This window comes from Lepisma saccharinum, chromosome 2 (assembly GCF_977018435.1).
Source record: "Lepisma saccharinum chromosome 2, izLepSacc3.1, whole genome shotgun sequence".
Lineage (NCBI taxonomy): Eukaryota > Metazoa > Arthropoda > Insecta > Zygentoma > Lepismatidae > Lepisma > Lepisma saccharinum.
Window position 1 is genome coordinate 67,593,212 of NC_139230.1, and position 17,804 is coordinate 67,611,015.

Genomic DNA, 17,804 nt, shown 5'->3' on the forward strand with positions numbered 1-17,804 from the left:
CTACATCACCACATGCCTCACGCAGTCCCTGAGGACAGTCTTCTGAACTCCGACCACGTGCCACTTCAATTTTGATCCACGCACGTTGTTCCAGTTTCGTGAACACATTGTTAGTGCGCTTGCAATGCCCTCCTCTACTTCACGACACTGCAATATTTCAATAACACACAGCCGTTCCCACTCGCCACGCTTGCTCGTCTCAGCTACGACAACCCTGTGGTTCACAGAATCGTCAGTCAGTCGTGACAGCAGTGTGGCCACTACTTTTTGTCCAGCCCTTGTATATGTCACGAAATGAACAATTTTGTTTTTTAAAAGGGGGTTGGGGGAATTTGTAACAGCAAGAGTAATAATTTTGTTCAGAGATTAAGTTTCCATCATTCCCTCCTGCTAATTTATATCGAAGAGCAAAGCGATATAATCATTTTGCGAATGAATAAATGAAACAATGAATCTACTCAAAGAGTGCGGCAGTTAGGTGAAACATCACAGTTTGTTCCCTTTTTACGTGTGTGCTGTATCCATTAAAGCGCGCACACCGTACATCTCATGTAATTATTGTGCACTAATCCCTGCACTCTGTACCCTTTAAAGTTACATACCCTATTATATTTTTGGTTCATTGTTATTATCAGTATTTGAAAAATATTCATGTCACACACAGTTTTGACATTACGTTTTAACATCATGATCTTGACAAACAATCCTCGCAATTATTACGTATATGATTAGTTAGTTTGTTTTCTCAAAACGCAAGGAATATGTGTAGAGTCCTTTCCTCCATTACCTGAAGCTACTCACAATTCCAAGACGAATGTTTTTTCTTCATTTTAGGGTGTTTTGTATTGAAAACAATATTTCTATTTTCCGCTTGATTGCCACATCATTATCGCCATTGTTTCTGTAACCACATCTTGTTCTTCAATATAAACATACTCGGTGTATCACGTGGCTAGAATGTTTCGAAACTTACCTCAGAATTCAGTACCATGGCGAATGCCTATTTATTACTGTCTGATGGGATCGGAAATAGACGAAGCATTCGCGGTGACAATGCCTGTGTAACTATTTCAAGAAAACTACGAGTCCGAGTAGTAAAACTATGAGCTATATTGCAAGTAAAACGTGAATGTAGTAATCAAAGGACTTCATAACAAACTCTGGATGGGGGTCATGTGTGATCCTGGACACTTATCTTTTCTAATTACAAAAATGCATGAAGGGGACAATGAGCTTTGTTGCTTGGATTCGAACTTCATTGTTCCAAAAAGTGGAACTGCATAAGCTATATTGGAGGATAAGTTGTTTCCAAACAGAGTTCAGTCACGGACACTTCTGGATTGTAACAAACCGAATGACTTTCAATGCTATCACTAGAATCCAGAAGTGTCCGTGACTGTACAAGTGTTAAACGTGATGAGAGTTGGGGGGAGGTAGGATTTTGAGTGGTTTGCCATTTTTTGGCCATCCTGTTTCAGGTGCAATCATGATTTGAAGCTTAGATTGGATTAATTTGGTTATTTTACAAGCTTTTGGCTAATCGCGACGATGACGATAAACGGTGATAAGATTAAATTGATGAAAGGACAATCACCAACACCACACATGGACAAAGCACAAAACGAACCCCGCAGAGGATTTTACTGGCTGTGAATCCAGATATGAAAAGCTTTGTTACTCTGCAACAATGCAGTCCAGAGTGTACTACGTGGAAGTGAGGTTGACACTTAAGTACTTTCTGAAAATTATCACACTAAAGTCCCGAATACAAAGTATCAGTCTCGTTTCGATTCTATAGAGGTTTGCTTATTTCTCGATCTCGACTCTGTACCATCCAAAATCACGACAATAATTTTGTTTCGCCTTGTAACCTATAATAGACAGCATAGAAGAACAAGCATCGAACAAATATACAAGAAGAAATGGTCACATATTTCTTCTCATTTTTGGTCAGTGTCCTTAGTTTAGTACCCATGACTCCACCTCTCGTCACCGAAGGTTCTAGATTCGGCTCTTCCCCCCTGGGCGTTTCTCTGTTTTGCATCTGTCCATTTCATCTAATGAACATTCATATTCGTCGTCATGATTAGCCTAAGTGGAAGAAAAGCTACACGATACGAGAATGGAGAATCGAAACGGGGAAAGGAAATTTTGTTTCAGCAAACCTGGACATTATGTAACCCATCTTTGTACTAAATTTTAATGTACTTGTAAATTGCAGCACAGGATTCATGTTGAGGATATTCCATAAAGACTGTCTCATTGTAATCAAGCCTCTATACAGTGTGAATTTCGTGTACATTTTTTTTTGGCCAATGCTAGTAACGTGATTCTTCTATTCTTCTTGCCAACCGTGGTAGATGTATATGTTTTAAAATATGCTTATTTATCAATAAAAATATCTCAACTACCACAATTTCTACTTTCTGCGTGTTTATTTTATTGTTTTTTTTTTTTACTTTATTTTGTTTCTTGTTTTTTAAGGTGTTTGCCTTTCTGGTACTTTATGAGTATTGCATTTAGTTTTCCTTTTTCAGCGTCAAAAATTAAATCACGATTTTACTTCTTTCTTAGCAGATAAACTTTCATCTAGGTAGTTTAGAGAAGGAGCAAGTGAACAGAATGTACTCTCTAGAATTTTTTACATTCAGAATCATATGATTATAATGCATGTTCGACAATTTTTTGCTTGGAATCTTGCAAAATTTACATTTCCGCCATTGTTTGTAGAAATTCATCTGTATGAAACCAAACATTTTCTTTTTCTTTCAGACCGGTTATACTTTGTAACGTTACGGACGACAGTAAGGCCAAAGTCGACCCCAAATACTCACTATTTCACAGTCGACGAAGAGTTTGTGTACGAGAACTTTTATGCTGATTTTGGGCCGCTGAATTTAGCGATGCTGTACCGATACTGCCTGAAGCTTAGCAAGAAACTAAAGGTGAGTTTGAGTGTTCTATTTGCTTTTCTTTGCTTGTTGTGTAGGTGCAAGCTTGGTGAGCATACAGTTTGAACTTCTTTTCTGGGAGAGACCCACACACTGTATATTATGAACATTGAATGAAATCACAATAGTTTCGCTGAATCATCAGCTTTGGCGCACCAATCACTTCCCGTTCCACTGTTAACACCACTGACACAATTGTCGTTTTTCTTCCGCCCACTGTTGTTAACATTTCGTAACACTTGCACACACACACACACATTTGTTCTCGCTGGAGGTTTGTAACGAATTTTACCCTTTCTTCGAAAGTCACTCCATGATGAGACTTCGCGGAATAGAGTTTCAATAAATTTTCCTCATTACAGGATTCGAATTAACGGGGGGGGGGGGGGGGGTTCACCCTCTCGTCAAAATATTTTCCCAGCACTTAATTGAAAATTTCTTACCCTGTCAGGGAAATATCCCCCCCCCCCGCTTCACGTCGTGACCGCATGGGTCACCCATAGCTTTCATCTAACAGTTCAGAGGGTAATATGCTTGTACTGCTCGAAAATTCAAAGTCACGGTGTTCTTAAAGACAGTAAAATGCACGCTGAGTTAGCTTTTGTTGAAGGCAAAAAATAATAAGAAGCTAAATGATTACATTAGTGATCACGCTAAGAGCAAATTTCGCATGTGCGCATCTATTTGGAATGAAAAACAAAAAGGGGGTAGTTGAAAAGTCTCTCTGAGTGTTTCAGAAAGTGGGAGGAGGCAAAATGAGGATAAGTTACAAGTGACAGCGTGCATTTTTAGAGCAGGGTATCTCATTTCAAAGAAAATAAGGCATTCTTACTGTTAAAAAAAAATGCGAGTTACAGGCTTTGAACCACTTCATATTGGAAGCATGCTTCATTCAGATCTCACTTGTGCAAATATAATACGTACAATCCACATCATTGTCTCCCATTGCGTGTTTACCATTTTGGTTAACGAAAACATTAGTGCATCGAACAAGTCATGTTTAATTATCTATGTTCGTTGCATCTATGGTGATACACCATGCTACTATTTTTACGATATTGTAGAATTGTCAGTCGTTGCTGACAGCATCACAGTTTGTTTTATTAGTGGGCTTGATGACATTTCTGAAGAGATTTTAGCTTCAGTTGAAAGGGTTTGCTTCGGATGGAGCAGCTAATTTGCAAGGTATTTACAAAGAAACAGTATCATACATTCGGGATAAATATAATCCTAATATTGAATTTTTTTTACTGTTTGAACCACAAGCTGGAACTTGCAATGCATGATGTAATAGATACGATGTCTGTTACACTCCACTTTATCTTTCACGGACGCATTATAGTCCCACTTTTCTGCGAGTTCGAAAAATCAACGTGAATTGGCAGAAATTGACTATGGAACTTAAGAAAATAAAAACAAATATTCGATGGTTACCATACAGGACTATCACAGCTGTGATGTCAAGTTATACACCACTTATACAGTATTTTACCAATCGACAAAATTACCATCCATTGGTTTCACGAAACAGTGACGTTTCGTGACTTTTTACGCCAACTTGGTATACCACAACAGATATACCACTTTAATCCTACCCCCCCCCCCCCTCGTCAAAAAGTTTGATTCGGACCCTGCCTCATTACATTATTTGATTACAAGACCTTTACTTTTTGACAATACTCCATCATATCATGTATTTATTTTTTGTTATTTGGCCGAAATAAATCTTCCTTTTGTCAGCATTTGCTTGTGTTAGATTAGCTCTTACTCGGGTCAACCAATAACAATGGTTATGAGACATCCTTTTTCACCTCTGGAAATTGTATATTTTCCCTTTGCATGTTATTGATTTCCAATTTTTGTGTTTTTCTCCCCGCAATCTCTGTAGTGCTGCAAAATCATGGTTATTTGCTGTTTCGTTCCAATATTTATATCTAGTCGACACAGTACTTTTTAAACGTTTATCAGTATGTGTGATGTTCATTGTGGTATCCTTTACTCTTATCAATTCACATGTTCTTCAAATAGGGAAGTGTTGAACACTTTTTAGAAACGGGGCTTATTCCTTTTGCATACAATACATTCGCGCAATTAAAACCCCTTTAAAGGCACTTCGTTAATGGCAGCCTAGAAATGATACTAGTCGCCTTGGCGGCAGAACACGTTATGTGATCGACTTACGATTTTGTCACCTAAAGTTTCGGGTTCGAGTCTGAAGCAGGCGTAATTGGGTGTTGCTGGTTTTCAAACTAACTGTATTTTTAAGGATGTTGGTGCTAAAACAAATTACCAATATGACTATGGTGATTGTCAAAGATCAGTACCAGTTATCAAAATATACACATTGCTTTCGTAAAATATATTTTAATGTGTGCAATATTCTCATCCTCCCCCAAATTTCAGTCCTTTATTATTGTGAATGATAATAATTCCTCCAAGCACGGAGGAAATGTTTATTCCATAAACATTAGTGACCAGCGAGTTAAGTATCCTACCCACGATCCCCTCGCCATCGAAAGTTCTGGGTTCGAGTCCCGTCGAGGGATGGAACCGGGGACCGCCAGCGACGCATCTCTCTCTATGGATGCGAACTATATAACTAATTTCAGGAAGCAAACTCTTTGGCGTTAAATATATTCGCCTATTACATTATACCTTTGTTAAACCAGCCATTCACATTTACCAGGGAAAGACTTTCATGTTTCATTTGTGTAAACGTAGGCGTCATGAGTGGGATCCTTGTCACACCAACACACGGAGAGCTTAAGGCGCGGTCTATCGTATCCTACTGCAACTCCTCCTCTTTACGACGGTGACTTGGGTTTTCGACTGGGCGAGGCCACTTTTTGGTCTAAGAAACGTAGGAGTCCCGCACATGATTGATGCAACCTGAAGTTCGTTGGGCAGGAAATTATCGCGGCGCAGGTGGCAGATACTTAACTGGGTTACGATTTCTGCAACGTAAGGCCGACCCCCTCTCCATCTTGGTTGCCTACCCAAATACTGTTCAAGATTTCATGTTATAGAGCACAGATGGCATAAGGGCAATGTGTTGTAGGTCAGCTGTATTGTGTGCTTATATTATACATGTGACCGGAATTTGATTATTACGTTTATATCTTTGGCTTGTGTTCCGAGCCACAAGCATGTTTTCCGAATTCCCTTCCATTGCCGCATATTTAATTTTGATTCGAAGTGATCGAATATGCTAATTTCTGCATATGCTCATTTATTTATTTTGGTTAGAAGGTTTCTTCGCTTCATTTTGTTAGATATATCTAAGGAGTTATTGGAAAACCCGTCTGACTTGTTCAAGCTCTCCCCCCCCTCTCTCTCTCCCTCCCTCCCTCCCCCCTCTCTCCCAACGTTCCTGAAATTAAATTAGTACCACATTTAAGTGGGGCTACCGCACGTGTTGAAAACTGTATTGCATATTTATTATTTAGAATAGTTTATCTTGCACGTTTATACGGACCTTAAAACACAATATGGGAACAGCAACCTCACTCTTCACGAGTTGTTGCTCAAAATGTGTGCTATCACTTTCGGCTGCCTTTGCAAAAGCCCTTTAATTGAGATGTTACTCCACCGCTGTGTAAATTCAGTTTCTTGCAAGATCGTGCTTTGAACATGAAACTGTTCTGCTCTCATTTGCCTGTTACCTACACTTGTATCTTGTTTATCGTACGTTACATCACAGACTTCTGGGTTATCAAAGAATGAAACCGGCTTCCTTTGTCTAGTTTGTCAGTTCACTGTGTAGTTCACAGCCCTGCAAATAAATATACAAAGTTGTATATTACTCTTAGGTGCTTTCGTGTGCCTTTCTTTCCTGTTCATTTCATATGATTCTAACCCTTTTCTGCTTCTCGGTTTATGCAGTGACTTGCACGAATACAGTTAATACAAATAAGCATTGAGAATGATTTTGATGAAGAGTAATTCTTCTGGAACTTGGACCCACGGTCAATAGCATTGTAAGGATTAACGTAGACCACTAGTTAACGAAAACGTAATCCGATCATACACGCTTCAACAGTCAACGACCAGTTCGATAATTGAAATGCGACCACACTCAGCGGCGTGCCTAGGATTTTCGTAAAGGGGAATATGACTATAAGATTGGATTATGTCTGCTTTTTGTAGCAGTCCTGTATTTTGCAGTATTTTCCTGCATTTGACGTTTTTTTTAGGAAGGATGTTATGACGCCCATCAACCCCACTTGGGCACGCCACTTGTATACGATCATACATAATTTAACAGTAATTTGTTCTTTTGCCAAGAGAAGACGAAATAGCTAGTTTCGTTGTATCAAAGGTAATTATGTATTCTATATCCACGAAAATGTTCTGCTGTTCTCAGTATTATAATTGCTATATCAGGCACAGAAGAGAAATGCTTTGGGGTAATGTGATCCCTCAAAGAGAATGCACAAATCCTTCCAAATGGCAAACAAGCCAACTTCTGCATAGCAACCGTCACGAGTCTGCTACTAAGTGCCCTTGAAGAAAAACAAAGGATACGGGATTGTTTTTCTGCAAATGCGATTTAAGGTGTGCGGTTTACACAATGCATATTGTTGAATATGTTGTTGGCTCAATCTATTGTTTTAATTTTGTTATTAAAATGTGCATGTTTTGCTACACACGGTACTTCTATTTGAAAGATGTTGTTTAAAGGTTGATTTGGGTCCAAAGGTATGTAAGAAAAAGTTTATTGATTATATCGGTCAACATGTGTCTGCATTCCGCAACTTATCCAAGCGTACACTGGGGTTGCACGAAATCGAAATACGGTTTCGATCCGCATTGGAAACTTACGCAAGAAGCGAAGATTGAGGATGCTGTGCCAGTGCGCTGTGTTGGCCCGCGATTTCACCACCGAAGGGTCCTGGTTCAAGATTTGTCCCGGGCATGTGTGTTTCTTTCACCATTATCACGCAATCATTCATCGTCCAGCCTAGAGAAGCAGAAAAGCAACGCAATACAAATACAAGTTTGTATATGTAAAACTGTTCAGGCATTTCGAAAAGTTGTAGTATGCAGACTTTGTAATCTTCTTGTGTAATCGTGAATTTATTTCAATAATTTCCCTCCTCCCAAAAAGAAGTTTCCAGAAGAAATAAATGTCATTATTAAAAATGAATTCATTTCAAGTTTGAAAATATATTTTTACGCACACATTGAAAGCGATCACTTTGTCCCAGTCCGTAAACTCTCCTTGTGCAACCTATACATGTGCTTCCCTCCATTTGCTCGATTCTTTATAATCGCAATCAAATACAAGCACGAGTCATCTTTGTACTGTTCTATTTTATTGCCATATGCATTTCTGACAACCACGAGTTTCCAGAGTCCTCTTGTCTTCGCCACAGAATAAATAGCATTCTGGGATATGTTCGATGATCGGTTCGTATACCGCATAGTCTGGTCCACGCTCTTGCTTAAGTGGAATTCACTGTAACCTTTCCTGAAATGGATTCTTGAATCCTAACCTTTAATAAGGAGTAAGATTACGATTGTTCTGACGTACTTTCTTTGAATGAGTTGTTCGAGCTTCATTTACTATATGGAGGACTTTAGATTGGATATAGGCAGACCCGAGGATGAATTTTATTGCTTCATTGACGCCACGTGATTAATAGTTTCAATGTTGACAGTACTATATTGAGGCATACTTCCTTCTGCTTATATTTGTTGACCACAAAATACTGATGACCTATTTATTTTGTAAATTTCATAACCTTTTTTCCTCCCCTCTGCACTACTGAGTTTATTTTTGTATTTTTTTATCAGTTATGCAAACTGATAATTTATACCATTCAAACACACACATTCGCGTATCTGTTAATGTTAACACACTACATATACGTGAAACAGAATAAACTAACGTGCAGTTGTCAGTGATTAGGCATTTTATAAGAATGCATTGGTTTATTGCATGACATGTTTGAATCAGATTCCTAATATGACTTGTACAGTCACGGACACTTCTAGGTTCTTGATTGTAGTAACTCCATTTACTTTCAATAGTATCGTTACAATCCAGAAGTGTCCGTGACTGCACAAGTCATTTAAGGTATCTGGCACGGACACTTCTGGATTGTAACGATACTATTGAAAGTAAATGGAGTTGCAACAGTCCAGAACCCAGAAGTGTCAGTGACTGTACGTACAGAATGAAAATTTGCACTTCGCGAGTTGTTATTGATCGTACAATTAACGGGCAAAGTTAATGTCCTTGTGTGTCAGATTTTCGACTTATTTGGAGGTCTTGAGCTCACAATACGGAGTGATAAAAGTATTTACACTGTGTATTATTGTGTGTGCAAGGTGTCCATATTTGACTGCTCTGGTTTCAGAGACCCACTGTAAATTCAGGGATTATTCTGTCGAAAAGGTGCAAATAATAATAAGTATCTCCGCTCAGTGTTTTTCTGGCAGCTCGGTGGTGTCGGAGGACACAGCAGCAGAAATGCGATCTTTGAGGGCCTTCAAGCTATCCACTTGGGTTGCTCTTCACATAGCCCATCAGAAAAGAATCAAGTGGGCTAAAATACGGCGATCCTGGTGGCCAACAAATAGCCCCCACTGTTGAGGGAAGATTCGGTCGGTCTGTGCGAATTTCGAAATGCCGGTCTCAGTGGACACCATCCCGTTGAATGAAGATGTGAAGCTGCAAGTATTAGAGTTGTGGAAAGCCAAATCTTTCGATGTCTAGAAGTCGCTCCACTCATAATCCTATCCAGGGAGGAAAATGGTCAGCATCAGGTTTCGCATGAGAGCACACCAAACGTTTTGTAGTGGGGCTGTCACCAACGATTTCCATGACCACGTTTTTACATCGTACCTGTTCATTTTTCCTCTGAGATGAAAAGTCCAGCATTTAAATCTGGGGGGAAAAGCGGGATTCTCGTCCACACGTGACGTAATTTCAGAAGCTAACGGGATAAATGGACTTAGGCCCGCTTTCTAGATATTTTTTTCTTAACATTTCTGCTACGATCGAATTCTACCATGTAAATTGAGGAAATCTTATAGCATTTTGATTCCATGATATTTTCCACAGATAGAATCGGTCCTAATTTCCTCAGCATTTCGCGTAGCATAACTAATCAGAATCGTTTCCTATGAGAAGGTGTTAGGTACAAATCAATGACACAGCGTAAATACATACTTTATAGCGCCTACAGTATACATATGAAAGAATAAATTAGTTGTTTCAATTGTAAACACAGAAATATCTCGATATATATCTGAGATTGATGGGTACTTAACGTTACAAAAAAAATGTGAGTTTACATGATATCTCGTCAATTAAATAACTTTCCTCTTTTAAATTACATCTCTTCCTCTTTCAATATATTAGTTATTACCGTGCGTTCATTTCGATCTGCAGCCGAGAGATCGGGAGAAGCGTGGCGGGCGGCGCTGACGGAGATGCCGACATTTGCGGCCTGTAATGCCCGCTTATTTTTATAGACATATGCAGACATTTATATAAATATTGCAAAACGATCACTAACCTGTGTTATAACACGCAAAAGTTCTTCTGTAATTCATCCAAGTTCTGCTCTTATATACACAAAAAAATTCGCTTTAGAAACGATGTTAAGAGCCACAGATAATAAAACATTTTAATCATAGTTTTGACCAGTAACGTCCTGCTTAAGTTTATATCCTTGAAAGAGTTTTGTGCCGATGGGGATCGTTTGGAGGTTTTGAATGTGCAACACTGTATCAAGATTACGCTGTAGAAGAAACCGTTAAAAGTCAATAGTGTTCGTGAGCTTCCTTGCAATCCGAAATCTCCGAGCTCGAGTTTTTTGTTCCTTCGCGACTAGATGAAGACAGAGTTGTAAATATAGTGGCGAGCAATGTAAACCAAGAGCGTGTTAATTTCGTACTGTGCGCAAGAGTGTTATTCTTGGTTACTTGCAGTTACTTGTTTGTGTTATTGTAGTGTGTATGTGTGACGTGTCAGTGAGACGATTGGAATGCCAGCCGCAAGATTCACGTTAGAACAAAAAAAAATTATGTATGACACGTACCTACGTGAAAACAAACTCGTGTCGAGACGTGTGTAGGTAATTTGTACAGAAATTCCCATGCGTTTCAACTCCACACAGAGATACGGTTAGACATCTTGTCCTTAAATTACGAGAAACTGTATCGTTAAATTTTAAAATACCTAAGCAAAAACGACGGATTCTAACCGAAGCAAAACTCGATGATATTGGTGCAGCGTTAGAACGTTCTCCAAACAAACCTCTACGCCGTGTTTCACAAGAGGTGGGCGTGTCAAAATCATCGGCACATACAGTCACTAAGCTACTAAAATTAAAACCATACTCTTATACCACAGGTTAGTGCTCGTTTTGCAATATTTATATAAATGTCTGCGTATGTCCATAAAAATAAGCGGGCATTTCAGGCCGCAAATGTCGGCATCTCCGTCAGTGCCGCCCGCCACGCTTCTCCCGATCTCTCGGCTGCAGATCGAAATGGACGCACGTATATGAAAACAGCATAAATGCCTTTCGTCCTTTATACCTAATATTATCTAACGTTCTCTGCATGCTTCACAATCGCAAATGCTTCCGTGTAAAAGTACTCTGCTATACGATTTTTGGACGCATTTATGCTAGCAGAAATGTGAAAGGAAATGCCTCCGTCTGTAGCGGGCGTTACCCAGGTTTTGCTCGAAGGTCTTGCGTTTCTTAGTACTTTTTCTTTAGAGATTGGCCGCTTCCCTCCTACGTGTTGTTTTGAACTCTCATATCGTCAGGCACTTGTGTCTTGGGATCAGGTATTGCCCTTTTAAAGTTTTTACCTGACGGATCTTGACACTGCACTTCTATGATTGATTCAGCTCAGCCAACTGCTACACAATTTGCGCTTTCTCTTGCAGTGACACAGTGCTTGCAACTTCTGTCAGAAGTGCACCCAATCGCTTGTGCAGTTTCAAGAATTCAGATTCCACAAATCTTAAGATCGGTTGAACGACGAAAACCATACATACCTCCGAATGTAGTTTTTCCCTTTCTTTGAAAAAACTACGGAGGCCCAGTGTGGACACCCTGTATGTATTAAACATTAACTAACTGTTATTTTGTAGTTTCAACTGGCTGTTTGCGTATAAACACATACACAAACAATATTATGCGTATAATTTTAACTACAGAAATGTGGCGCATGCTTATCGCGTTTTGGATCCGTAGGTATCCTAAACTCAACCGTACTGGGTTTAGTAAGTAAATCGTTAACTATGTATAGATTGTAAAATGTACACAGCCCTAGGTTGTTCATGCTCTCGTTACGTAATTTGTAGGCCTTCTCAAATTTGATTACAACAAAACACATCGCGATCTTCAGATTTTTATGCATGTGTTTGTATAGCTACACTGATCTTGATACAAGTTGGCAGTAGCCGGCCATATCCCGCAACTGCAGACGTGGTGCAAAAATCAATCTTCGAAGCGAGTATCACTTTTCTTGGAGTGGTTTCTTGACTTCGTGTGCAATCAATCGGGATGAACATATGGCTACCCATCGAGAGAGATAAGAGGTATAAATGAAGCTCGTTCCTAGTTTACACATCAATTGTCAACGTGTTACTTTTTGGTTATAGGGAATTTGGCTTCCGACCAAAAATTGATCACTTTGAAAGTGCTTATGCGTGCGTCTTGGCATCTTCCTCGAATCGGGTTTTGCCAACCTCCTCCTCTTATGAACTGATCTGATGACTGGGAAGGGGAGTCCGAAATTATTCTCCCAGACCCATTCTTGTCTGTCCTGAGGTTGCCTATGTCACCCTAAGATGCTCATGCGAGAGAGGTGTAATCTTGGTCGTATAAGGATCAGAACTTTTTTTGTGATATATTTAAAAGAAAAAGAGCCAAGTTGATATTTCCTTCAGGTATGAATAAAAATATAAATGAACAACAATAAATAACAATAACTAAATGTTTCCAAGAAAAAAACGATGTAAACCAACTTAAGTAGCCTTTTCAAAAGCAATCATGTCAGCCAATATTATATAATCTAAACAGCTTCATTTATCTTTAACGCCTGACCAAACCCTTTTTCGATGATACCAGGAAGACCCAACTTTTCCCATCTTCCTGACCGGGAATTACATATGACTGTTCCGACGATCCTCTGGAATAATATTGCTGCTTTGAAGCATCCCTACCCTTTTAAACAGTTATCCTTTTCCTGCATTCATTCACTTTCCAAGTACTTCCCAATCATTCGCAACTTGTAACACACTTTTACATGTATTAACTATTATATTTATGTTTATATCCTCTCTCTCTCTCTATCTCTATCTCTCTCTCTCTCTCTCTCTCTCTCTCTCTCTCTCTCTATATATATATATATATATATATATATATATATATATATATATATATACTTTCTATTCACACAAACACTTAATATCTTTGTAATTGTATTTATGTAATATATACCGATATAAAACTTAGATATATATTTTTAAACTTGAATCAAGCTCAAATCAGTATGAATATAATATACAACGTAGTATAAGAGTTACTAATTTTTATTGTTATTTTTCTCATTTAATTTTCTAGCATTTCTTTCATGCTTGACATACTTTGTATTTATTCATTATTAATATTTTCTTCTCCTTTGTCATTAATTTCACAAACATAATGAAAACATTGTTCTGTATACCCGAACTAAATGTTGTTATGAAAAGAACAAAAGTTGCCAAATTACATGTAAAATAGAAACGAATAGGAACAACTTGTAACCTAAGTATAGTATCCTGTAAATTTGACACAATGAATGAAAGTGACCAATATGTAATTTGTAATGTAATAGATGAAAACGTAATGTAATCAAATACAATAAAAGAAAAGTGTATAATAATTATATATAATATATCAATTTAACCTTTAAATTTGGGCTTGAGTATTAGTTCACCTTAGCTAAACGACTGAAATGAGCATACTACTACTGATGATAATGAAAGGAGATTGTTGTTTCAATAATTTTGCCTGGATCTATTAATTTAAATTACATTCATATTAATGCAAGTACATTCGAAACTGTCTTGGCTGTATGTATAGCACGATTATGAACTCGCCACCATAGGTTTTGGGTTCGATTCCAGTCCTTGCCGAATGCCTCTTCATCAACATTATCAATCAGTATTCAGCCTTATCGTCACGTTTAGGTAAAAGTAGCAGACACACGTCGCAAGAAAGGAATGCACGCGACACGATTGCGTTTCATGAGAATATTGTAACATGCCTGGTTTAAATAATCTTATTGTGCATATATAGTGCATTAAACTGTCTTAATTTTTCATTGTGGCTTGTGCTTTAGAGGAATTGCTTGCATATTGTGTGCATGGTTTTATTTTTCATTACTTTTAAGTTTTGTTATTACCATTTGATAATGTAACTTTGATTCATAGCTGCAACTAGCAACTGTTACCACAAGCTTTAGGAAGAACTGGTCTTACGTAAACTTAGCATCCTGTATAATCATTGCGGAACCTGAAATTACTTGCATGGTTGCAGACAAACAAAGAAGCTGTTTAGTGAGAGAAGCTTGTTTTGAGTGACTGTCGGCCCCAAGCACTCCATTCGTGATGGGGAATGTGGAGTTCTTTCTCTGCGTGTATACGAATTGACCCTGCAAGAAAACTTAATCGTGTGATTTGGAGTGAGAGTTTATCTGATGAAATTGACAATCAATCTCAATCTATCAACAACATTTATTCCAACAGCTATCCGAATGATGGATGGGAGCATGTAGGCGTATTAAAGCTAACAGGTTTTTCCAATCAAATCGGGTACAAAGCATCAACTAAACGTTACAATTCTTGGTTATTTGTACAAACACACGAGCTTCAAAGCCAGGGAGACTTCGTTCGAACCCCAAATATATACATGCCATCACTGGTATGTGTATTTGCATGCTATCGTAATGAGAAAACACGCATACGCCATTAGGGTTTGGTACACTTGTTGAAGATGATGTAGAGGCAAGAAATAATCCATACCTTCAATCAGTCGAAGGCATATGTGATAAAATAAGTACAGGCCAGGCATTATAATGATTCTAGTTGTGAAAACAACTTCAGATTTCCGTGGGGGAGTGGTCAGCGTTACGTGCTGCTACCTGGTCAGGCATGCATGTATCATTATCACTATTATTAATAGTGTTAGTTTATTCCACAGCAGATAAAGAACTAAATATGAAATGTGCAAAAGCATTCCATAGCAGAATAGGAAACTTCTAACTTTCGTGGTAGAAAGTGTACAATATCTTGGAAATCTGAAATCTAGACACGCACAATCCTGACATAATCTCCCTTGCGATGGATCTTGTAGAAAAATGGATTTTCACATTTTCCTCAAACTCGATTACATCACGAAATTAGCACATACATGAACATGACAAATGCACGCTCCACGTTAACAAAAAGTTAACGAATGTATATTTTGGAAAACATCCGCCAATTTTTTTGCAGTTAATCTTTGTACTGTGTGTCTGCGCTTACATCGCAGACCCCAATTTTATGACAGAAAACGCCCTGTTTCTTTAAATGGGGTATTGATCTAGCTTAGTATACGAGTACATGCATAATTATAGATCCCCCCTTTTCCGTACTTATAAGTTTTTAATGTGCTGTCCAACTTCCAGCACTTTGGAATTTAATGTCTTGCTTTCTGTAAGATTGCCAAAGGAAACTTTCCTGCAGTGCGGTAATAAAACTGAGAAAATGGGCAGTGTTAATTTTCTGCCAGCAGTTTCTTCGAATGAAGTGGTGGTGTTTTTTTCTATTTTATTTTTTAGAACCAGAAGAATGGCCCCTTTCAAGAATTAGCTTTCAATCCTGAGTGGCTAGAGAGTTAACGAACTGAACTGCTAACTACTTTACCAAGCATAGTGTCATATCTACTGACCAGCTCGTTTCGAAGCAACCTAACTTCAGGTTATAATAGTTTGTACTGTTAGAAATTTATTTGCAAGCTGACTTCTTCCTTCCCTAATGTACATATTTCAGCGATATGTTGTTATGAATATCATTATGATATCGTAGGCCTGTAACAGGATCCACAACAAAGCTGGCAGAAACCAACCTGTTGCTTAACAAACAACCGTTATTGCCTTCGGTGAAGGATAGATACTGTTAAGCAGCTCTCAGCATCTTTTCCTTTCTTTCTGAATCACCTTGCAGATGATGGAAACGCTAAACTCAGCACTGCCCCGTGTATCTGTAAGGTTTGTTTAATCACTAGCGAAAGCTCGTCGTAATTAGCGATAGAAATTTGACTTTTCTCATTTCATGTTTGGAGTTATTCTTAATGAGCAGACCATGTCAACCCCAACAAACCATTTTTTGTGTGTATCAATTTTAAGATCTAAAACGCAAATATAAGATTGGCCAAGTGGTAATATAATTTATACGTATGCATAACCCATATTTTGCTTCCGACCACTAGTTCAAACATCGAGTCGTCTCGGTGGCCGAGTGCATTTAGTGGTCGACTCACTATGTCGCCATCGAAGGTTGTAAGATCGAGCACCTTTATAAGTTTTATCTTACCATATCACCAGTCTCGTCACAACTAGGAGAAATTCTCAGAAAAGCCACGGAGAAACAATAATGTAACAAAAACTAATTCAGTCTAATATTGGAGGGTGATTACGTGCCTTGCCGCTAAGGTACGAATTAATTGGGTGCTTCCCCGAAAGCGTAGTGGCTAACGCTGTCGCATTGTTATAATTATCCCCCATCTTCGCATAAGGTAGACTGAAACTTCGCCTTCTTTTTTGACAATAATTGTGACTTTCGAAACTGAAAAAATGTTCTGCTCATTGTTAAGAAATACCACGTCAATGTTAGAATAACACGTGGAATGATGTAAAATACAGAAAATGCTCTCTGCCTGAATATGTCGTTACTCATTGCTAGGGCTAGGATTGACCACTGAATTACAAAAAAATGCCGTAAAAAGAATGCAATAATGCATTTATTTAAAAAAATATCCTAAAAACTTAAAAACCTACCCAAAAATAATTTTCTTCTTACATTGAATATGCTAGAAATAAGTAATTTGGGCCAGCAAACTTTTAATTTATTACTTAAAATCTAAAATAAAACAATTGTTTTATTACCACTCCAGATACAATTCATTTCAACTGGGCCTATCATCTGAGTTCAGTGTTTTAAGTAGGCGTTGCAGTATGTTACAAAGATTTTCTGCAAGTTCAGTGAGGGACAATGAACAGTGGACTTTCATTTCCAGGAATGTGGGCCCCATTAGGTTAAATACAAGGAAAAATAATATTTCAATAAATCGTTAAATATAAAACATATTTAAGCTCCAGAAGGAAGAAAATGGGGTAAAATGACAAAAGATGCCTTATTGGGCTTTAAAAAGCAAAAGAAAGTTCACAAAAATGCCTCGACAAACCAAGAAAAATATGCAAAATCATGATAATTCTATCCCTATTCATTACACAGTTATTTCCACATGAGTAACACATGATATCGAAGATCTAATACAGAGACTCATTTAATTTTTTACTCTCAACTCGCATCAAATTTTACTGAATAGGGTTTAAATAACTATACAACTCTCACATGTAGGTACCTCGGTGGCAGAGCGCGTGAAGTGGTCGACTTCTGATCTCGCCACCTAAGTTCCCAGGTTCGAGTCCCGACCTGGACGTGGGTGTTCTATATAAGTGTCCCTTCACCTAATCATCACTCGTTCTCATCGTCGCGAATAACCAGGAGTGGCAGAGAAATGACGTAAAAATAAAAGTACTAATACAATTACCACCTCGGACAAACTATTTCAGTAT

The 17,804-nt window shown here is 38.2% G+C and overlaps 1 protein-coding gene across 2 annotated transcripts in view; it reads left to right on the forward strand.

The window, feature by feature from the left end:
- Positions 1 to 17,804, forward strand: part of Cdc14 (cell division cycle protein 14) — a 176,625-nt gene that overhangs the window by 14,107 nt on the left and 144,714 nt on the right. For both annotated transcript variants that reach the window (XM_083117429.1, XM_083117430.1), the window contains exon 2: positions 2,773 to 2,945. In XM_083117429.1, coding sequence (XP_082973555.1) covers positions 2,773 to 2,945 — 173 coding nt within the window. The remainder of the gene's footprint in view (positions 1 to 2,772; positions 2,946 to 17,804) is intronic.